General features: G+C 33.7%; 1 protein-coding gene across 2 annotated transcripts in view; it reads left to right on the forward strand.

The window, feature by feature from the left end:
• The window catches only part of LOC111059800 (ER membrane protein complex subunit 1), a 68,439-nt gene that overhangs the window by 15,774 nt on the left and 32,316 nt on the right, over window positions 1-20,349 (forward strand). The window contains exons 4-6 of one of the 2 annotated variants that reach the window (XM_039428749.1): window positions 808-1,003; window positions 11,717-11,833; window positions 16,981-17,004. In XM_039428749.1, the coding sequence (XP_039284683.1) occupies window positions 808-1,003; window positions 11,717-11,833; window positions 16,981-17,004 (337 nt within the window). The remainder of the gene's footprint in view (window positions 1-807; window positions 1,004-11,716; window positions 11,834-16,980; window positions 17,005-20,349) is intronic. The other variant, XM_039428755.1, reaches the window with a different exon arrangement.

Consider the following 20,349-nt stretch of genomic DNA (forward strand, 5'->3'; position numbering starts at 1 on the left):
TATTTTTTCGCTGATTCAACTGGATAATGCTATATTTAATAACATAATGGCAAAAATATTACTGTTTAATCGTTTGGCTTTGTTTACATGTCATATCTCTAGACAAAGTGATTGTAAATGGATTGAAATTTAGTAGATAGTATTCTTATCAACAATATAGTACATCTTAATATATCATGATAGTAAATAATAATATCAACATCAAATTCTTATAGTATCATGAGAATCAAGAACGGACGGTTTGATGGGAAAAGATTCCCGGTCGATAAATTTTAAATTTGACGACTTGAGCTTGAAGACCCATCTGTTTTACCATCCAGATGCAACGACTTACATGCTCCGAATTTTGCTTGAGCAAAAGACTGAAGTTAAACTTGAGCGGCTGGATAGGCCTTTAAATTCAGTGTCTTTATCATTATATTTAAGAACGTGACTCATATTCAAGGGAAAATTATCATAGATTTGAAACATGTGCGCAATGTATATATTCTCCCAATGTATATTTATTCATATATATAGCCTATTCATATATATTCACTTTTCTTTTTTGGGCTACTAATTAATTATTGATTTACAATAAAAATTATCAAGTACCCTTCGTTTTATAACAAAACATTTGAAAATGGCCCTTGAAGAGTTGAAACTAGTTGTGTTGTAATATAATAAAGGGTGATAAATGAGGGTTGATAATTTTCATTAGGATTCAAATTTTATGTATAAAAATTCAAAAATCCTGTATGCATTTTATCAACTTATCTTATGCTTGCTTTATTATAACACAACTCTATCCACTTGATTCTCTTTCAGGTGATCAAAGTGAGTGGAAAAGTTCTAGAAACAGATCAGCCAGTCGATGATATTCTGTCGAGTTTCGAATCTACGTCGCCGCTATCTGATGTTGAGTCATCCAACACATTGTGCACCCTCAGGCGGGATAGGAGTGTGTCATGTCAAATGCTGCTATCAACTGTTGATCACTCTATACTACTCGCACAGACTTCAAGTAAGTATTTTAAATGATAAACTAAATGAAAACATTGAGTTGTTGTCAAAATATCAATTATTATTTAAAAAAAATCACAACCATGTTTCAACACCAATGGTGTCATCTTCAGTGTGAGAAATTAAAAACTGAAATACAATAATTAAAATACAATATCTCACTATCAACAGTAGGCTATCTGAAGTGATGAACAAACTTGATAGCTTAATCATGTTTTAAAACGGAATTGTTTGCTATTGAGGTAAATCTTGTAAGTTTAGGGTAAAAACCCTTGTAGTAAATCTCACCCTTGTAGTAAATATTATTTACCCTTGTAGGGTGAATCTTGTAGTTTCAGGTAAATCTTTGTAAGTTCTGGTAAATCTGAATGACTTTCTTTCTTTATTAAAAAATAAATAAACAAACAATCAAATACATCCCAAAAAACAAAATACAATATTGTTTCCTAAATTCTAATATGTGTTCCCTATAGGATACCCTGTGTGGGGACACTTGAATATATAATAAAATAATAATATACAAATTTAAATATTATAACATGAAGAACTTAATAAATGAATATGATATATTGAAATAAATAAATATGTCAATTTATAATCATTCTCGCGCACATTCACATGCACACACACACATAAAATTTAAAATTATATACGGAGGGGTTGCTGTTTTTTTTCCTATCTAGTTCTAGTTAATTCATAGTTAACGTTTCGTTTTTTTTTCAAAGTGCTGATGTAATTAGACCATAAATGAATAGGCGTTTTTGAAGAAAGAGACGGTGATTGAAATTTAATACTGTCTTACTGTTCACGCATACCGGACGAGATTTGTGACTTCAATGATTTTGTAATGTTGCAGCGTTCATGTCGATTAATGTAGAATTTATAGTAAATTTTTACCTATATTAATTTAGTAAGAAAATAATTCGTGTTGTCTAGTTGTAATATGAATTTCTTGATTTCTTTTCTAAATGACTGACGTGACGTTAATGACTTGTCTCGTCTCTTGTTATATAAATGGAATAGAAACATTCTTATTCTTATGACTGCCAATTGTAATTGGACATCAGTAGTCCCAACTATAGTGAGGTCCGTGTTGTAATGACACGGTTCCGTCATTTAATGACAGTGAGGTCCGTGTTGTAATGACACGGTTCCGTCATTTAATGACAGTGAGGTCCGAGTTGTAATGACACGGTTCCGTCATTTAATGACAGTGAGGTCCGTGTTGTAATGACACGGTTCCGTCATTTAATGACAGTGAGGTCCGAGTTGTAATGACACGGTTCTGTTTCAATCAGGCACTGATTGGTCAAGGTTGCTTATTCCCATAGGAATGCCACTTGTAGCTCGCATCAAGCAATTCTCTTGTAAAAATCCGATATGTATCACTAACTCCGTAATCAAAGCCATAGTGCATGACAGATGGTTGATGGTAACGTGAGCACAGGTAGGGGCCCTACCTGTGCTGACATCACCATAGTCCTATTATATTAAGCAACCAATTTCTGAATATCTGTTTATATTCAAATATGAAGAAAATAAAAATCTCAGTACCCTTTTTGAAATATTTTATCACAACATGTTTCGGTCATTTATGCCATTTTCAAGTGATATGAATTAAATGAATAAATACTACTGGAAGATTCTTATTTAATAATGGGAGAAAACCATAGCATAAAAAACACATATCATTTAGTTCAAAAAATTAAAGATATAAACATTCCAACTGATGCTATTTTCCTAGCATTTGATGTAACCAACATGTACACTAGTATTCCAACAGATGAAACAATTAGTATTCTGAAACAAAATTTGATAGATAATAATATAAATAATGATGAAATAGAAGATCTAATAGCATTGACAACAGTATGTGTAGATCAAAATTATTTCAAATTCAATGAGAAAAATTACAAACAAAAGGAAGGTTTGGCAATGGGATCTCCTTTATCAGGTTATCTGGCTAACATATACATGAACAATTTAGAAAAATCTAAAATAATGAATGATAATAATCCTCTAAAGAAAAATATTATTTATTGGCACAGATATGTTGATGTTATAATATGTCTGTATAATAATGAAGATAAAACACATGAAGATTTTGAATTATATTTAAATTCGATATCACCTTCTATAAAATTTACGATGGAAGCTCAAGAACATGAAATAAATTTTCTTGATTTAACGATTAGTATGAAAGATAACAAACATGATTTTAGCATTTATAGAAAACCCACACATACAGATTGTATAATTCCTAGAGATTCAAATTATCCTTGGCAACAAAAAATTTTAACTTTCAATGCAATGATATACAGGCTAATAAATATTCCCGAGTCAAGAGATAATTACAGAAAAGAGAAGAAAATAATAAAATATATGGCAATAACAAATGGATATAATACCAAAACTATTGATAGAATGATTTACAAACAAAAAGGAAAATTAAAACAGAATAGAACTCAAAATAATCAAGGAAATATAGGAAATAAAGTATATATTTGTGTTCCATATAACACAAAATTTAATAAAGCTATAAGAAAAACCTTTACAAAAAAAAATTCATTCTAGGTTATAGGACAACAAATAATGCATTCGAACTGATAAAAAAGAAATCAAATTTAAATGTACAGCAAGATAAGTTCAAAAATCTGGAATCTATGAACTTAAATGTAGTGATTGCGACAAATTCTATATCGGACAAACGGGTAGAAGTTTCCATATCAGGTTTCGAGAACATATCCAAGCACTAAAATCTAAGAATTATACACAAAAGTCGGCATTTGCTGAACACTTGATAGATTCAGGCCCTAATTTTACAGATATAAATTCCAATATGAAAATACTTAATTATAGCATTTATAACAGTTCAGTTCGGGCAGCCGATGAGTTCGGATCACTTGTTATCGCTCCTTAGAAACAAAGTTCATTAACAAGTTAACGCCAGCCGTCTGCCGAGTTATTCTAACCTAAATTTGAATTGTGTAGTTTATTTTAATTGTGAGAATTAATTAATTCCATAATGAGCGACAATAATTCTATTCTCAGTGCTATAGCCGATTTCAGGAAGGAGAACAAAATTAATTGGGACGCTAACAACAATAGGTGGGATACTAATGTACAGAAACTCAAACAAGTGCAAGAAGACATAAAAAAAACAAATCAGGAAATTTCACTTATTAAAGAACAGTTCGCGGCAGTTACAAGCAAGTGTGATAGTGTGTGTCAATCCGTCGATCTCTTGCGTCAGGATAACTCTAAACTTAGAAAGGAATTAGACGAAGCGAGAGGTGAAATAAATGACTTGCAGCAACATACACGCAAAAACAACATCCTAGTGTCAGGTGTACCACTAACGAAGGGGGAGAATATGTTCACCGTGTTGGATGCAGTCGCCAGAGCCATAAACGTTAGCTTCAACGAGTGGGACATATCTGCGGCTCACAGACTACCGAATAGGAATAGAGACGCCAATATGCCACCGTCAATAGTGGTTAACTTCACCTCACGCTTCACAAAATCGAGTTGGTTGACCGCCAGGCGACTTAAAGGTAGGCTTTCAGCTAGTGAACTTAATACCAATTTCCCTAATACCCCTGTCTACCTGAGCGAACATCTCACTCCCGTGACACGCTCTCTATTCAATGCGGCGAGGCAACTTTTGAAGGAAAAGAAACTAATTTCAGTGTGGACCAGGGACTGCAAAGTCATGGCAAAGGCTGCCGCCGATCATCGAGCATTCCTGATTCGTGATTTGGAGCAAATTGCTGAGTTACGCCGAAAAGATAGCAAGCCTATTTCCGAGGATGAGGTTCAGTGAACACCCAATTACAACTTGTTGTTTCTCATCAAAATTCTGGTAAATTAGGAAACCAGTCAGAACACTATTATTTTTATTTTTTATTCATTTTTCAAAATTTTTTATTATATAGAATGAAAGTGAAATATTATTGTTTTCTTGATTCCCTTTTTTAAGGCAACATTCGTGCAAGCGCCTGCTTTTTGCCTATCTCTAAAAAAAAAATCCATATAATCTAATAATATCGCCTGTTACTTCCCAAAATAGAGATATTAAGAATAACGCTACTTCATTTTAATTCAATTAACTCAAATATACCGAATTATTAGTGTTTCTTGAATATTATTAGCATTCAGAGTAGCCTACACTGTGTGTAGTTGCTGCACCTTAAATTTTAACTTGGACAAAGTATTATTTTTGACAGTGCACGACATTAAATTTCTTGATTTTATCTCAGATATTGCTTGTTACTTCCAAAATAGAGGGTTAATAGGGAATAGTACTATTTCATTTTAATTCAATTTATCTAAATATAAAGAATAATTTGTGTTTCATAAATGATCATGAGTCTTCTGTGTACACTGTTTTGTAGCTACTGCACCTGAAATTATAAGTTGAACCAAGCCCCATTGACAGTGCATAGCAGTTCTTAGTATTATCATAGATCTTGATTATCTGGTGTTTGAGATTGAAGCAGTCTGCAAGATCACAGTAGAATTATTTACTCGAAAACAACAGAAGGGCATGATACCGGTACAGTTTGAAGAAAACAATAATAATATAATAATAATCGGCGATAAGATTACAGTAGCCTAGTTACACTTCCATCCCGTTTCTCTCTATACCTACATTCATATCAGTAACTCAATATTCCAAATCAATAGTTCAGTAGATATTCTTTTACTCCACTATAAATTTTAATTCTGTAATAAATTTAATTGATAGATAGTTGGTTATTACTATAAACTTCATATATTAAATTTTCAAATGAAAACGGTACTATTATAATTACAGTACTCGTATCATTTAGACCTCAGTAAGTGGTGTAAACCTTGCTATTCAATTCATAGTAGAATAAGTACTTCTACTATCTTGCTAGTTCTTTCATATCAATACCTATATTTATACTTTTTTAAATTCTAGATTTTTAATTTACATAATTAGCTCTATTCTTTATGTATTCTTTTATACATTAAGAATTAAATCTTTATAATATAAGATATAATTATAAAGATTATACTGAATAGTCTAGATTGTCTTTTCTTATCGGGATCTTCTTTCTTAACAGAATATTCAGTTCCCACTGTATGCACAAACATCGTTTTCAGACCAACTAATAATTGACATAATGATTATGAAACAGAATTTACTTATTGAATAAACTAACACTTAAAAAAACCTTGTTCTCTTGATTTATAGTAAGAGTAATGTGAACATTCATGGGCCGCTAATAGTAATAATTAAAATCTAATTTCTTATTTCACAAAGATGAAAATGGTCCACAGAATCGTAAATTTAAATATAATTAGGGAAATGATACTATATACATTTATTCAGGCTTCTAATTCATTTTCTAGTTTGGCTAGTCATTGAGATGATCATGACTAGGTATATTTATCAATTAGAATTAAGCACGAATTTGTTTCCCGCTAAACGTATTTTTCCAATTTTTGATTTAGTTTTGTTTATTATTTATTTACGGTACTTGTATTCTTTTGTGCCCGGCAGGCGGCATGGCTTGTCTCATTGTATTTACAGTATAGAACAATGAGTGATCTGATGGAGCCAATTGATGCTTCACCAATTGAGTGCACTGAGTGCACGGATATTAATGATTTTTCTTTAAAATTTCCTATTTTAACTTCTTCCGGAAATAGGGACAAGACGGATTTCTCAGTAATTCACATGAACATAAGAAGTTACAAAAAAAACATAGATGAATTTTTAATAGTTTTAGAGAGTCTAAAGCATCGTTTTGGCTGTATTATTTTGACCGAGGCATGGCTGAATGACGATAGTGACCTGCTGGATATTGAGGGGTATAGGCTCTTTAGATCCTACAAAAGTCTGAATCAATGCGATGGTGTTGTAGTGTACATAAATAATGAGCTTTCAGTGTCTTGCAGGGAGCTTCAGCTGGGTGGTGTGGCCACCTGTCTATCAATTGAATTCGACTGGGAGGGGTCTCCCTGTGAACTTCTTGCAGTTTATAGAAGCCCAAACTCCAATATACATCAATTTTTGAATGCTCTTGACACCCATTTCAGATCCACATCAGGAAGCAATAGGAAAATTCAAATTCTAGCAGGGGATATTAACTGTGACATTCTTAATGTTGCTATAGGATCTATAGAGGAGCAATACATTGATGTACTGAACGATGCAGGATTAACGGCCTGTATAGATAAAATTACCAGGCCAGTTAGTGGAACTTGCATCGACCATTATTTTGCTAAACTTCCTCACTCATTTGATGTTTCAACCACTGTAGTCCAAACCTCTGTGACTGACCACTATGCCATATGCATGAATCTAGCAAAAAATTCTACAAAAATATCTTCACAAAATAACAACGAATATTTTTCCAAGATTGACTGGCATGGTATTAATAATGATATTTCTTCACAAAATTGGAGCTCTATCCTTGATGAAGGGGACGTGAGTGTGGCAACTCGTCTCTTCACAGATACACTCCAGAAAACAATAGAAGTGAACACAAAACTGATTAAAGTGACAGCAAAAAATAGTAAATTGAAGCCCTGGATTAGCTTGGGTTTAGTTCAATCAATCAGGCACCGGGATAACTTGAGAAAAAGATTAAATAGACAACCTTTTAATGCAACTCTAAAAAATGAATTTATTCAATACAGAAATAGGCTACACTCTCTTATTAAACAAACAAAATATAATTACTATAAGAATAAAATAACTGAAGTCTCAAATAATCCTAAGAAATTCTGGTCAACTGTGAATGAGGTCTCGGGGAGGCCTGCCAGGGTGCATGCATTTCCTGTCAATGTGTTCGCGCGGGATGGTCGGGCTCCTGCTCAAATCACTGCAACCGAGGTTAGCAATAATTTCAATGAGTTTTTTGCCTCTGTGGGAAAGCGCTTGGCTGATTCTTTAACTCCCCTTGGCGAGCCAGAAATAAACGATTCCGATCATGCTGTTGGTTCTGTGTTCGAGTTTCGACTTGTCACGCGAGAAGATCTCATGCAGGTGATCGGTAGCATGAGAGGTAATAGCGCCCCAGGCCATGATCGTATTCCAGCAAGAGTAATCAAGGACAATATTCAAACCCTAATTGATCCTATTCTTCACCTAATTAACTTAAGTATTCAGACAGGTATATTTCCGGACATGCTCAAAATCTCAAAGGTAATACCCATCTATAAGACAGGTTCAAAAAACGATTACACCAACTACCGTCCCATTTCTCTTCTGCCTATTACTTCTAAGATCCTTGAAAAATGTGTAAAGATCCAGTTAATGCAGTACTTGGTCCAAAATAATATTCTATCCTCATCACAGTATGGTTTCCAAAAATCTAAGAACTCTTCTGATGCTTTATTCGACCTATCAAAATATATAGCTGATAAAGTAAAAATAAGAAGCAAATTAATGATAACTTATCTTGATCTTGCTAAAGCCTTTGATTCTGTTGATAGGGAGAAGCTATTGTTCAAACTTGAAATGGTTGGGATCAATCAGACTGCTCTACAATGGTTTAAGAGCTTTTTACAGAACAGGACACAATATGTCCAGATCAATGACAGTAGAAGTGGTTTGGAAAAGGTTGATTACGGCGTTGTGCAGGGAAGTACCCTTGGGCCAATTCTCTTCCTAATCTATATTAACAATCTCCCATTGCTTAACATTAATAGTAAAATCTTTCTATTTGCTGATGATACAGCTGTAGTATCATCAGGAAAACAGTGGGACGATGTATTCAAAAATGCTACTTCTGATTTGGCCAGAATAAAGAGCTGGTTCGACCATAACTCCTTAACCGTTAATATAGATAAGACCAAATACATGCCCATCACAACCCGTAACCAGCAAGATCCAGAGCCAAGAGACTTAATACTTCATTCGTGCAGAGATCCAACATCAACTGTCTGTAATTGCTCAAAACTAGAAAGAGTAAATAAGTACAAGTACTTAGGTATTATAGTTGATAGTGGTTTGAGTTGGGGTCCGCATGTCCAGTTTGTGAAGCAGAGACTTAGAAGGTTATTGTATGCATTCTCCCAGCTAGGCCATGTTTTGGGTGAGGCGCACTGTAAGACTGTATACTTCGCTTACGTCCAGTCAATCATCCAGTATGGCATTCTTGTCTGGGGGGGTCTGCACGCTACTCTCTTGGAGCCGCTTGCGGTGTCGCAAAGACAAATAATTAAAACAGTTTTGAAAAAGGAACAGCACTACCCAACAATTGAATTATTTACTGAATTTCCTGTTTTAAATATTAGACAACTTTACATAAAATCTCTACTGCTCTTTCTAAAAAAAAATAGATATAACATTCTACCCGAAATTCCTCACACCTACCCCACACGATTTAGAGTCAACCATGGATTTGCGACGCCGCGGGTGGCTCATGGACTGGAGTTAAGAACCCCTTTCTATCTTTCTCAACTTCTGTACAGGAATCTGCCGGCTGAGATAAGAATCAGTATGGAGGTATGCAGTGTGCCGGCATTCAAGCGTATGGTGGAGGGGTGGCTATACCGCCTTGGCACAGAAATGTCTGAAAGCCTGCTTCGGTCAATGTACTGGCATTAATCTATCATCCTCTAAGATGCTTAGAATACACCCAGATATTTCCATTTCTCTTATTCATATCCCTTCATATATATATTTTTTCAATTCCAAAATCTTACCTGAGGCTCCGCTTGTCCCTGCTCTATCATGTTCTATCATTTTTTTAAATTTTTTTCCTTATCTATTTTTATTTATTTATTTATTTATTTATTTATTTTTTTTACTAGCATTCCATTTGAATGTTTCCATTAACTTTTCAAATTACTTCTATTTATATTTTAAGTAAATATAATTTCTTTGTAGTTAGTTATCTAACTCATTCATTATTTATTAACCAAATATTAATATTTATTTTTTCTCCTCACAATTTAATTTATTACTTTATTTAACTTAGCAGCCTGATATATTTCAGGCTACCCAGAACTCACCCCTACACACAGACGAATAGTCTTGTAGGGGTATTCCTGTATCTATGTAAAGTGTGTTCAATTTCCTGTAATGTATATTTTTGAGGAATAAAGCTAATTTGATTTGATTTGATTTGATTTGATTTGACCACTCTCAGTCAGTAAAAGCATTCTTCAAGGTCACCAGTTCATCTTGTTCTTCGTTTGGGGTGTCTAACACCCCAGAGTGTCTTTTACGTAGGACTTTATCAAATAAATTTAAAGAAAAATAAAAATCTCAGTACCCTTTTTGAAATATTTTATCACAACATGTTTTGGACATTTATGCCATTTTCAAGTGAAAATTATTTTATTTTTCTTTATATTTATAGTAGCTTTATCAAATACTTTTATTATAAAGATTTACTTGTATTGACCACTATGCATGTGGTATGGGATGATGGATCAGAGTGGATTAAATGCTCTGATTCTCTACAACTTGAGGCTTCAAAACAATAAAATGAAGAGACATGAGTTTTTGATGAAGTTGTCATTGGCAATGATCAAGCCATTCCTTCAAACCAGATTAGGAGCTCCAACACTTAGGCGGAACATACGTACCTCTAAAATTAGTATGAATATTGATAAGCAGTGCTTTACTTTCGATTTCTGTATGCACTTGGAACAAAAATGATTAAGAAATGGTGAATTATTGGCTAAGTACTTGCTTCTCTCTATATTTTTCAAAGAAACATACGTAGTGGCCGTAGTCGAGTGGATCAGATGCTGGCTTTATGATTCAGAGGCCCGGGTTCAAATCCCGGCCCGGGCCAAGATATTTATCTCGGGCCACTCCCGTGTTTCGGATGGACACTTTAAGCCGTCGGTCCCGGCTGCCTAAAAAGCAGTCGTTAGGTCATGTCAGAGGCCCTGAAATTGATCAGTTGCGACCTGAAAACTCTGACACCAGACCTGAGCCAGCCAGGTCACTCGATATTATTATTATTAAAGAAACATACAAAATTAAATTGGGGTGTTCAACACCCCAGTTTGTCTACTGTGTTAGCATGAAGTAAGTGTGTCTCTGTAGGGTAAAAATGCTATCTGGCAATGTGGCGGAGCCAGTAGAGGATAGCGCTATATGCTTTATCGAATGATAGACAAGGATAGACAACATTGATAAAATACTGCCATTATAACGTGGACCGCACTATAGGATTAGGATGGGATTTGGTTTGCATGTCAGTCCGCTAAAAATGCTTGTGAGAGCAATTCATCAGAGATTGTCGTTCGTCCAGGACCGCGGACGATCAAATACTGCCAGTATTTATTTATTTATTTATTTATTTACAATGCAAATAACACTAATGTAATAACATTGAAAGATAAAATAATAAGGTAGTCCTTGTGCTATTTTTCTTCCAAATTTATAGTGACAAAGCTATTTTTCTTCCAAATTTATAGTGACAAAGTCCAAGATAAGGTTAGAATTTCACATGTACAATTTTTATAAAATGTTGGTCCAAAATAAACATTAAATCTATAAATTTTGAATTTAGATGGCTTAAATTGATACATTAATAAGAAATATTCCACTCAATTACCACTTTTAACGAATAATATTGAGTTATTTAAAAAAATTGGAACTACTCAAGAAACACAAACTCGTAAACACTGGCAATGTATAACGTAGACCTCACTATATATCTCTCTTTCCCTGCCACATTCCTCTTAATTTACTATCATTGTTTTTCTTTTGCAGGTAAGATTTTATGGTCGAGAGAAGAGGCATTGGCGAACATAATTTCTGTTGAACTGGTTGATTTGCCAGTTTCCGATATTGAAGCTGCCATTGAAAAAGAATTCGACAATAAAGAAGGTAAGATTCAATTCAAATTAGATGAAAATTCACCCTGTAATTACATAAAGAATATAAGGATACAGATGGAAATTACTGAGATATTGCAATTATTGAAATGCTAATGAATTAATAATTATTATTGAACGAAAATCCAAATCAAATGCTGTAATTCACCCCGAAGACTTCTGCTACTGCATAATACAGAGTTATCATAAAAGAATGGTGCGGTTTCGAACATGGCTTAAAGAAAAACCAAATTACTTACAATTGATGTTGTTTATTCATCTAATTTGTCGTCTCAGGCAGTTTTTTACATAATTGATAAATTTAAATATGTGCGCCTTTAGTCGTTCGACAAAATATACAAACGATAATCAATTTCTCTCCAAACATTCGCTAACATTTCATTGGTTATGGTTGTCATTGCTTCATTAATCCTGTTTTTAAGTGGTTCAGGTAGATTTTTCTTGTAAATTTACATCAAAAACATTGTTTATTCACAAGAAATCGCGAACTGAACCACTTTGAAACAGGATTAAAGAACCAATGACAACCATAATCGAAGAAATGTTATCGAATGTTAAGAGAGAAATTTATTATCGTTTGGACATTTGTCGAGCGACTAAGGGCGCACTTATTGATTGTGTTTTTAATCATGTAAAAAAACTTTCAGACGACAAATTAGGTGAATAAAAAACATTAACTGTAAGTAATTTGGTTTTTCTTTAAACAATGTTCGAAACCGCACCATTCTTTTATGATAACCCTGTATATTGACAACAGCGTAAACAGCTAGATGGAAATTCGATGATATTTACATCTACATTATGATATTTACATGTTGATGATAGTATATATGGGATAAATGGATGAGGTGGCTCTCTCTTAATGCTTTAATTTAGCTTTAAGCACTCATCTAAATATTATAACTTGCATCTATAATATATGCTATTATCTGGTATTATATGGTTGTCTCGAGAAAAGGGTTAAAATTACAGTTGCAATTATAATTAACTAATTAATTAATTTATTTCAATACGTTTCAACTAGTATCTCGGAGAACATTAGAACTCGCTATACTACTATAACATCACTACTCACACACAAATTCACATACAAATTGGATTTAGAGTATGATGATATATGCAATAGGATCAGTGGAGGACGCTGAGAAATAGAAGTTATTTACACTTTTGAGCTAGGATGAACGGTTGAAGAGATAAAAATCTGTAACTTAAAATGTGGGACTTTGAAAAAAAATCGAATTTCATCACTACTCACACACAAATTCACATACAAATTGGATTTAGAGTATGATGATATATGCAATAGGATCGGTGGAGGACGCTGAGAAATAGAAGTTATTTACACTTTTGAGCTAGGATGCACGGTTGAAGAGATAAAAATCTGAAACTTGAAATGTGGGACTTTGAAAAAAATTCGAATTTATAAAATTAAAAAATTTTGAACTTGTGGTACATGAAATATACCGCTTTGAAGCGCTGAGAAGAATGAGCCAAATTTGAACCTGATCCGATAGAGTATTGAAAAGTTAGGTTGATTTGTAGGATAAAATTTCCGAATAAAGGGCCGTCATCTTGGAGCGCGGATGAATTTAAAAATTTAAATATATACGTTTCTGCGCCTTGTTTCAAAGTACTTGTATACCAAATTTCATCCAAATCGGTCCATAACTGCGACTGTAACTGCGGTGCAAACAAACAAACAGACAAACGCCAATTGACTTGAAACATAGAATTCGCTTCAAAAAATTAAATTAAGGGTATTAAGTGCTGCGCTTGCGCTCCGTTTCTATTGCCATAATATTTTTTGCACTAGGTGCAGGGCAGCCAACCTGACGAACTCTCTTCACTAGCCTACCTTATGGCTGTGCAAAGGTTAAAAATCTTGTGTGGTAGACTCACATAACTTTCCTTGCTCATATTTGAAACTACGATCAGATTTCTGTATATGTCTATATATAATTGTTTTCAGAGTACTTTTTCCTTTGTGTAAATTGTGAAATTATTCAAAGATTTTTTTTAGTCGTCATTTTTAAAGTCGTAAAAACAGCTGTTCTACAGATGAAATATCTCGACTATGTGTTCTTTTTATGAACTGCACTACCTACCTACCTCATGCACGAGAAGGAGGTTACTAAGTCCATTTCTCAAGGATGGGGTGGACCCCCCATTAGTTTACTAAAAAGGAGACTCATGCCAGTTGATAGAGCTGATAAATAACTATACAGGGTGTGAATTTGAAAAAAAATCGGTCAAGTTATTTTTGAGAAAATTGTGAAAAACATGATTTTTTAGTAAATATCCGCCATTTTTCTCAAGAATATTACGGAGCCCCTGCAATTTTCCCAGAAATGAGATTAATGCCAGTTGATAGGGCTTATAAATAGCTATCCATGGTATAAATTTGAAGAAAATCGTTAGAGCCGTTTTCGAGAAAACCGTAGATAACATGGTTTTTTAGTCATTATCCGCCATTTTTCTCAAGAATATTACGGAGCTCCTGAAATTTTCCCAGAAATGAGACTCATTTCAGCTGATAAGGCTTATAAATAGCTGTCCATGGTATAAATTTGAAGAAAATCGTTAAAGCAGTTTTCGAGAAAACCGTGGATAACATGGTTTTTTAGTCATTATCCGCCATTTTTCTCAAAAATATTACGGAGCTCCAGAAATTTTACTAGAATGAGACTCATTTCAGTTGATAGGGCTTACAAATAGCTAGCTATCCATGGTATGAATTTGAAGAAAATCGTTGGAGCCGTTTTCGAGAAAACCGTGGATAACATGGTTTTTTAGTCATTATCCGCCATTTTTCTCAAGAATATTACGGAGCTCCTGAAATTTTCCCAGAAATGAGACTCATTTCAGTTGATAGGGCTTATAAATAGCTATCCATGGTATAAATTTGAAGAAAATCGTTAAAGCAGTTTTCGAGAAAACCGTGGATAACATGGTTTTTTAGTCATTATCCGCCATTTTTCTCAAAAATATTACGGAGCTCCAGAAATTTTACTAGAAATGAGACTCATTTCAGCTGATAAGGCTTATAAATAGCTGTCCATGGTATAAATTTGAAGAAAATCGTTAAAGCAGTTTTCGAGAAAACCGTGGATAACATGGTTTTTTAGTCATTATCCGCCATTTTTCTCAAAAATATTACGGAGCTCCAGAAATTTTACTAGAATGAGACTCATTTCAGTTGATAGGGCTTACAAATAGCTAGCTATCCATGGTATGAATTTGAAGAAAATCGTTAGAGCCGTTTTCGAGAAAACCGTAGATAACATGGTTTTTTAGTCATCCGCCATTTTTCTCAAGAATATTACGGAGCTCCTGAAATTTTCCCAGAAATGAGACTCATTTCAGTTGATAAGGCTTATAAATAGCTATCCATGGTATAAATTTGAAGAAAATCGTTAAAGCAGTTTTCGAGAAAACCGTGGATAACATGGTTTTTTAGTCATTATCCGCCATTTTTCTCAAAAATATTACGGAGCTCCAGAAATTTTACTAGAATGAGACTCATTTCAGTTGATAGGGCTTACAAATAGCTAGCTATCCATGGTATGAATTTGAAGAAAATCGTTAGAGCCGTTTTCGAGAAAACTGTGAAAAACATGGTTTTCAAGTAATCATCCGCCATTTTGAATTCAATTTTATTGAATTTCTTACTGTCGGATCCTCATGGTACATGGACCTTAAGTTTAAAATTTCAAGTCTATCGGTTGATTAGGAATGGAGTTATCGTGTTCACAGACATACACACATACACACATACATACACACACACACACACACACACACACACACACACACACACACGCACACACACACACACACACACATACACACACACGCACATACACACACACAGACCAATACACAAAAATCATGTTTTTGGACTCAGGGGACCTTGAAACGTATAGAAAACTTGGAATTAGGGTACCTTAATTTTTTTTTGGAAAGCAATACTTTCCTTACCTATGGTAATAGGGCAAGGAAAGTAATAAAAATTGACTTTCTGCTAGTAATATTTTTCAAATATTTTCGATTTGTATATCATCAAGCATTTTTTCCGATCATTACTTTTTGAGATATGAGCGCCTTAAGTTTAAATTTTTGGGACAGAACATTTCAAATTCGGTAAGAGATAAATCCATGAGATTTAGAAGAATTATTCTTTATGGTGTTTTTGATCTAGTAAAACAAAAATTTTCTGAAAATATCAATTTTTGAAAAAGTTATTCAATTTACTAATCTTAAAAATGGATATTTTCAGAACATTTTTGTTTTACTAGATCAACAATACCATGAAGAATCTATCCTCTAAATCTAATGGATTTATCTCTTACCGAATTTGAAATGTTCTTTCCTAAAAATTTAAACTTTAGACGCTCATATCTCAAAAAGTAATGATCGGAAAAAAATTTCCTGAGAAAAATTTTTCACTTTGATAGCTTAATGATATACAAATCGAAAGTTTATTTTTAGCCTTTGCACACCCTTTTAATGATAGTACATATGGGATAGATGGATGAGGTGGCTCTCTCTTAATGCTTTAATTTAGCTTTAAGCACTCATCTAAAGATTATAACTTGCATCTATAATAATAATAATAATATTGAGTGACCTGGCTAGCTCAGGTCTGGTGTCAGAGTTTTCAGGTCGCAACTGATCAATTTCAGGGCCTCTGGACATGACCTAACGACTGCTTTTCAGGCAGCCGGGACCGACGGCTTAACGTGTCCATCCGAAACACGGGAGTGGCCCGAGAAAAATAATATAATATATGCTATTATGTGTATATGGTTGTCTCGAGAAAAGAGTTGAAATTACAGTTGTAACAATTGTAATTTAAAAAATAAATTAAGGGTTTTAAGTGCTGCGCATGCATTCTATTTCTATTGCCATAATATTATGTTTTGCACTAGGCGCAGGGCAGCCAACCTGACGAACTCTCTTCACTAGCCTACCTTATTCTCGTGATTCAACCATTTATGTCTATTATCTTACCTCTAGAATGAAGTAACATAATCCATGTTTTGTGGGGTGTTGGGGCAGTTGGTATATGTATTTCTTGTAAATCAGCTTTTGTAATGTTGCTTTATTTAATTTCTCTAACACTTTCTTTTGTTTATAAAGCTCCTGTGGATATAGGGGTTCCAAGTAAGTTGGAGTTGTTCTGATCGAAGGTTCTGCATGCTTTTAAATGCTGCTGAGACCTAGGTTTCATTGAGACCGTGTTGTTTTTGTCCCGTTGAATACTATAATGCTACATTAGAAATTGCGTTTTGCTAGATGTACTTCATTGTATTTGCTGTGCTTTGACGGATAAATTTCTACTTACCTCTAGCCTCTCTTACCTTTTACTTGAACTGTTAGTATTGGCTGAACCTCTGTGTATGATTTTGGATTGTTCAAGCTGGATTCAGTGACAGTGAAATTATAATTCCCTTGACTTATAATAGTATTATTCATACACACTCGGCCGCGCTGAGTGGGTATAGTCCGATAAGAACTCGTGGGAAATATATTTTCACTGTCATGTACGAATCCAGCTTTATGGTGCTACCAGAGCTTTGCATTCTAATAAATTGATTATTAGAGCTTGGTCATAGTTACCGTCTAATTCGCATGGGAAAGTCATCGAATTTCTATTTTACACACACACACACACACACACACACACGCACACACACACACACACACACATACACACACACGCACATACACACACACAGACCAATACACAAAAATCATGTTTTTGGACTCAGGGGACCTTGAAACGTATAGAAAACTTGGAATTAGGGTACCTTAATTTTTTTTTGGAAAGCAATACTTTCCTTACCTATGGTAATAGGGCAAGGAAAGTAATAAAAATTGACTTTCTGCTAGTAATATTTTTCAAATATTTTCGATTTGTATATCATCAAGCATTTTTTCCGATCATTACTTTTTGAGATATGAGCGCCTTAAGTTTAAATTTTTGGGACAGAACATTTCAAATTCGGTAAGAGATAAATCCATGAGATTTAGAAGAATTATTCTTTATGGTGTTTTTGATCTAGTAAAACAAAAATTTTCTGAAAATATCAATTTTTGAAAAAGTTATTCAATTTACTAATCTTAAAAATGGATATTTTCAGAACATTTTTGTTTTACTAGATCAACAATACCATGAAGAATCTATCCTCTAAATCTAATGGATTTATCTCTTACCGAATTTGAAATGTTCTTTCCTAAAAATTTAAACTTTAGACGCTCATATCTCAAAAAGTAATGATCGGAAAAAAATTTCCTGAGAAAAATTTTTCACTTTGATAGCTTAATGATATACAAATCGAAAGTTTATTTTTAGCCTTTGCACACCCTTTTAATGATAGTACATATGGGATAGATGGATGAGGTGGCTCTCTCTTAATGCTTTAATTTAGCTTTAAGCACTCATCTAAAGATTATAACTTGCATCTATAATAATAATAATAATATTGAGTGACCTGGCTAGCTCAGGTCTGGTGTCAGAGTTTTCAGGTCGCAACTGATCAATTTCAGGGCCTCTGGACATGACCTAACGACTGCTTTTCAGGCAGCCGGGACCGACGGCTTAACGTGTCCATCCGAAACACGGGAGTGGCCCGAGAAAAATAATATAATATATGCTATTATGTGTATATGGTTGTCTCGAGAAAAGAGTTGAAATTACAGTTGTAACAATTGTAATTTAAAAAATAAATTAAGGGTTTTAAGTGCTGCGCATGCATTCTATTTCTATTGCCATAATATTATGTTTTGCACTAGGCGCAGGGCAGCCAACCTGACGAACTCTCTTCACTAGCCTACCTTATTCTCGTGATTCAACCATTTATGTCTATTATCTTACCTCTAGAATGAAGTAACATAATCCATGTTTTGTGGGGTGTTGGGGCAGTTGGTATATGTATTTCTTGTAAATCAGCTTTTGTAATGTTGCTTTATTTAATTTCTCTAACACTTTCTTTTGTTTATAAAGCTCCTGTGGATATAGGGGTTCCAAGTAAGTTGGAGTTGTTCTGATCGAAGGTTCTGCATGCTTTTAAATGCTGCTGAGACCTAGGTTTCATTGAGACCGTGTTGTTTTTGTCCCGTTGAATACTATAATGCTACATTAGAAATTGCGTTTTGCTAGATGTACTTCATTGTATTTGCTGTGCTTTGACGGATAAATTTCTACTTACCTCTAGCCTCTCTTACCTTTTACTTGAACTGTTAGTATTGGCTGAACCTCTGTGTATGATTTTGGATTGTTCAAGCTGGATTCAGTGACAGTGAAATTATAATTCCCTTGACTTATAATAGTATTATTCATACACACTCGGCCGCGCTGAGTGGGTATAGTCCGATAAGAACTCGTGGGAATTATATTTTCACTGTCATGTACGAATCCAGCTTTATGGTGCTACCAGAGCTTTGCATTCTAATAAATTGATTATTAGAGCTTGGTCATAGTTACCGTCTAATTCGCATGGGAAAGTCATCGAATTTCTATTTTATTCCTAAATCTTTCTTACATAATGTTACAGCTTAGCCTAAAAAAATGATTTTTCAATAATTAAACGCATGTCTAGCATCTCCTCTAATTCAGATTGTAGTGAATTCCTTGCATGTGTGCATAGTATCCTCTTTGTCAAATATTGGCATTCTAATTGAATCATTCCAGTGAAATCGAATTAAATGTTGAATTTAAATTCAATATTACCGTATCTGTTGAAATATAATCCTATACATAGAATATAACGATAGAGTGATAGAGAACCTGTAAACCTCTACTTGATAATTTTCCAGTTGAGAGATTGCTGTTTGAAAAAATCAGATTGGAAATATTTTTTCTCTATTAATAAGTTTTATTCCTTCATGAATTCCTAAAACTCTTCCTTTTGAGCTTATCTAACACTAGGAATATATTAATTCACTTGATTTATTCCTTCATTAATTCCTAAAACTCTTCTTTTTTGACTCTAGAAATATATTAATTCACTTGAGTATTGGGCTTTATGATTATAATACTGCTTAATAATTATGTCTGCAGATCCAATAAGTAGTAAGTTATTTTGCTGTACGTATTCCTAATTCATAACATAATTATCAGATTTCAAATTATTTCAATTGAGGAGAATGCATAAAAGTATTCCAGATTTTAAATTATGTTGTTAATGAATATGAGGAGCAACTTGCATTTATATATTTGATTATTTCTGAGATGTAGTTTACTTGTATTCGATTCCTCTCCTAATCAATTTGTGTTGGTACAGTTGAAGAATAACGTTTCTAATGTTGTAACCTTTACTAAATAATTTTGTAGAAATAGTCTAGTTTCTAGTAAATGGAAAATTTACTGACGCCATGGTTATAGTGTGGAAGTAGACTAGTAGGTGGAAGCTATACATAAACTATGGCTACAGATTATTTGACAGTATAATCAGATTGGAACACAATAAATATAATAGTATTGGTATGATATAAGAAATTTTATCC

Source organism: Nilaparvata lugens, chromosome 1 (genome assembly GCF_014356525.2).
Source record: "Nilaparvata lugens isolate BPH chromosome 1, ASM1435652v1, whole genome shotgun sequence".
In the NCBI taxonomy this organism is placed as follows: Eukaryota; Metazoa; Arthropoda; class Insecta; order Hemiptera; family Delphacidae; genus Nilaparvata; species Nilaparvata lugens.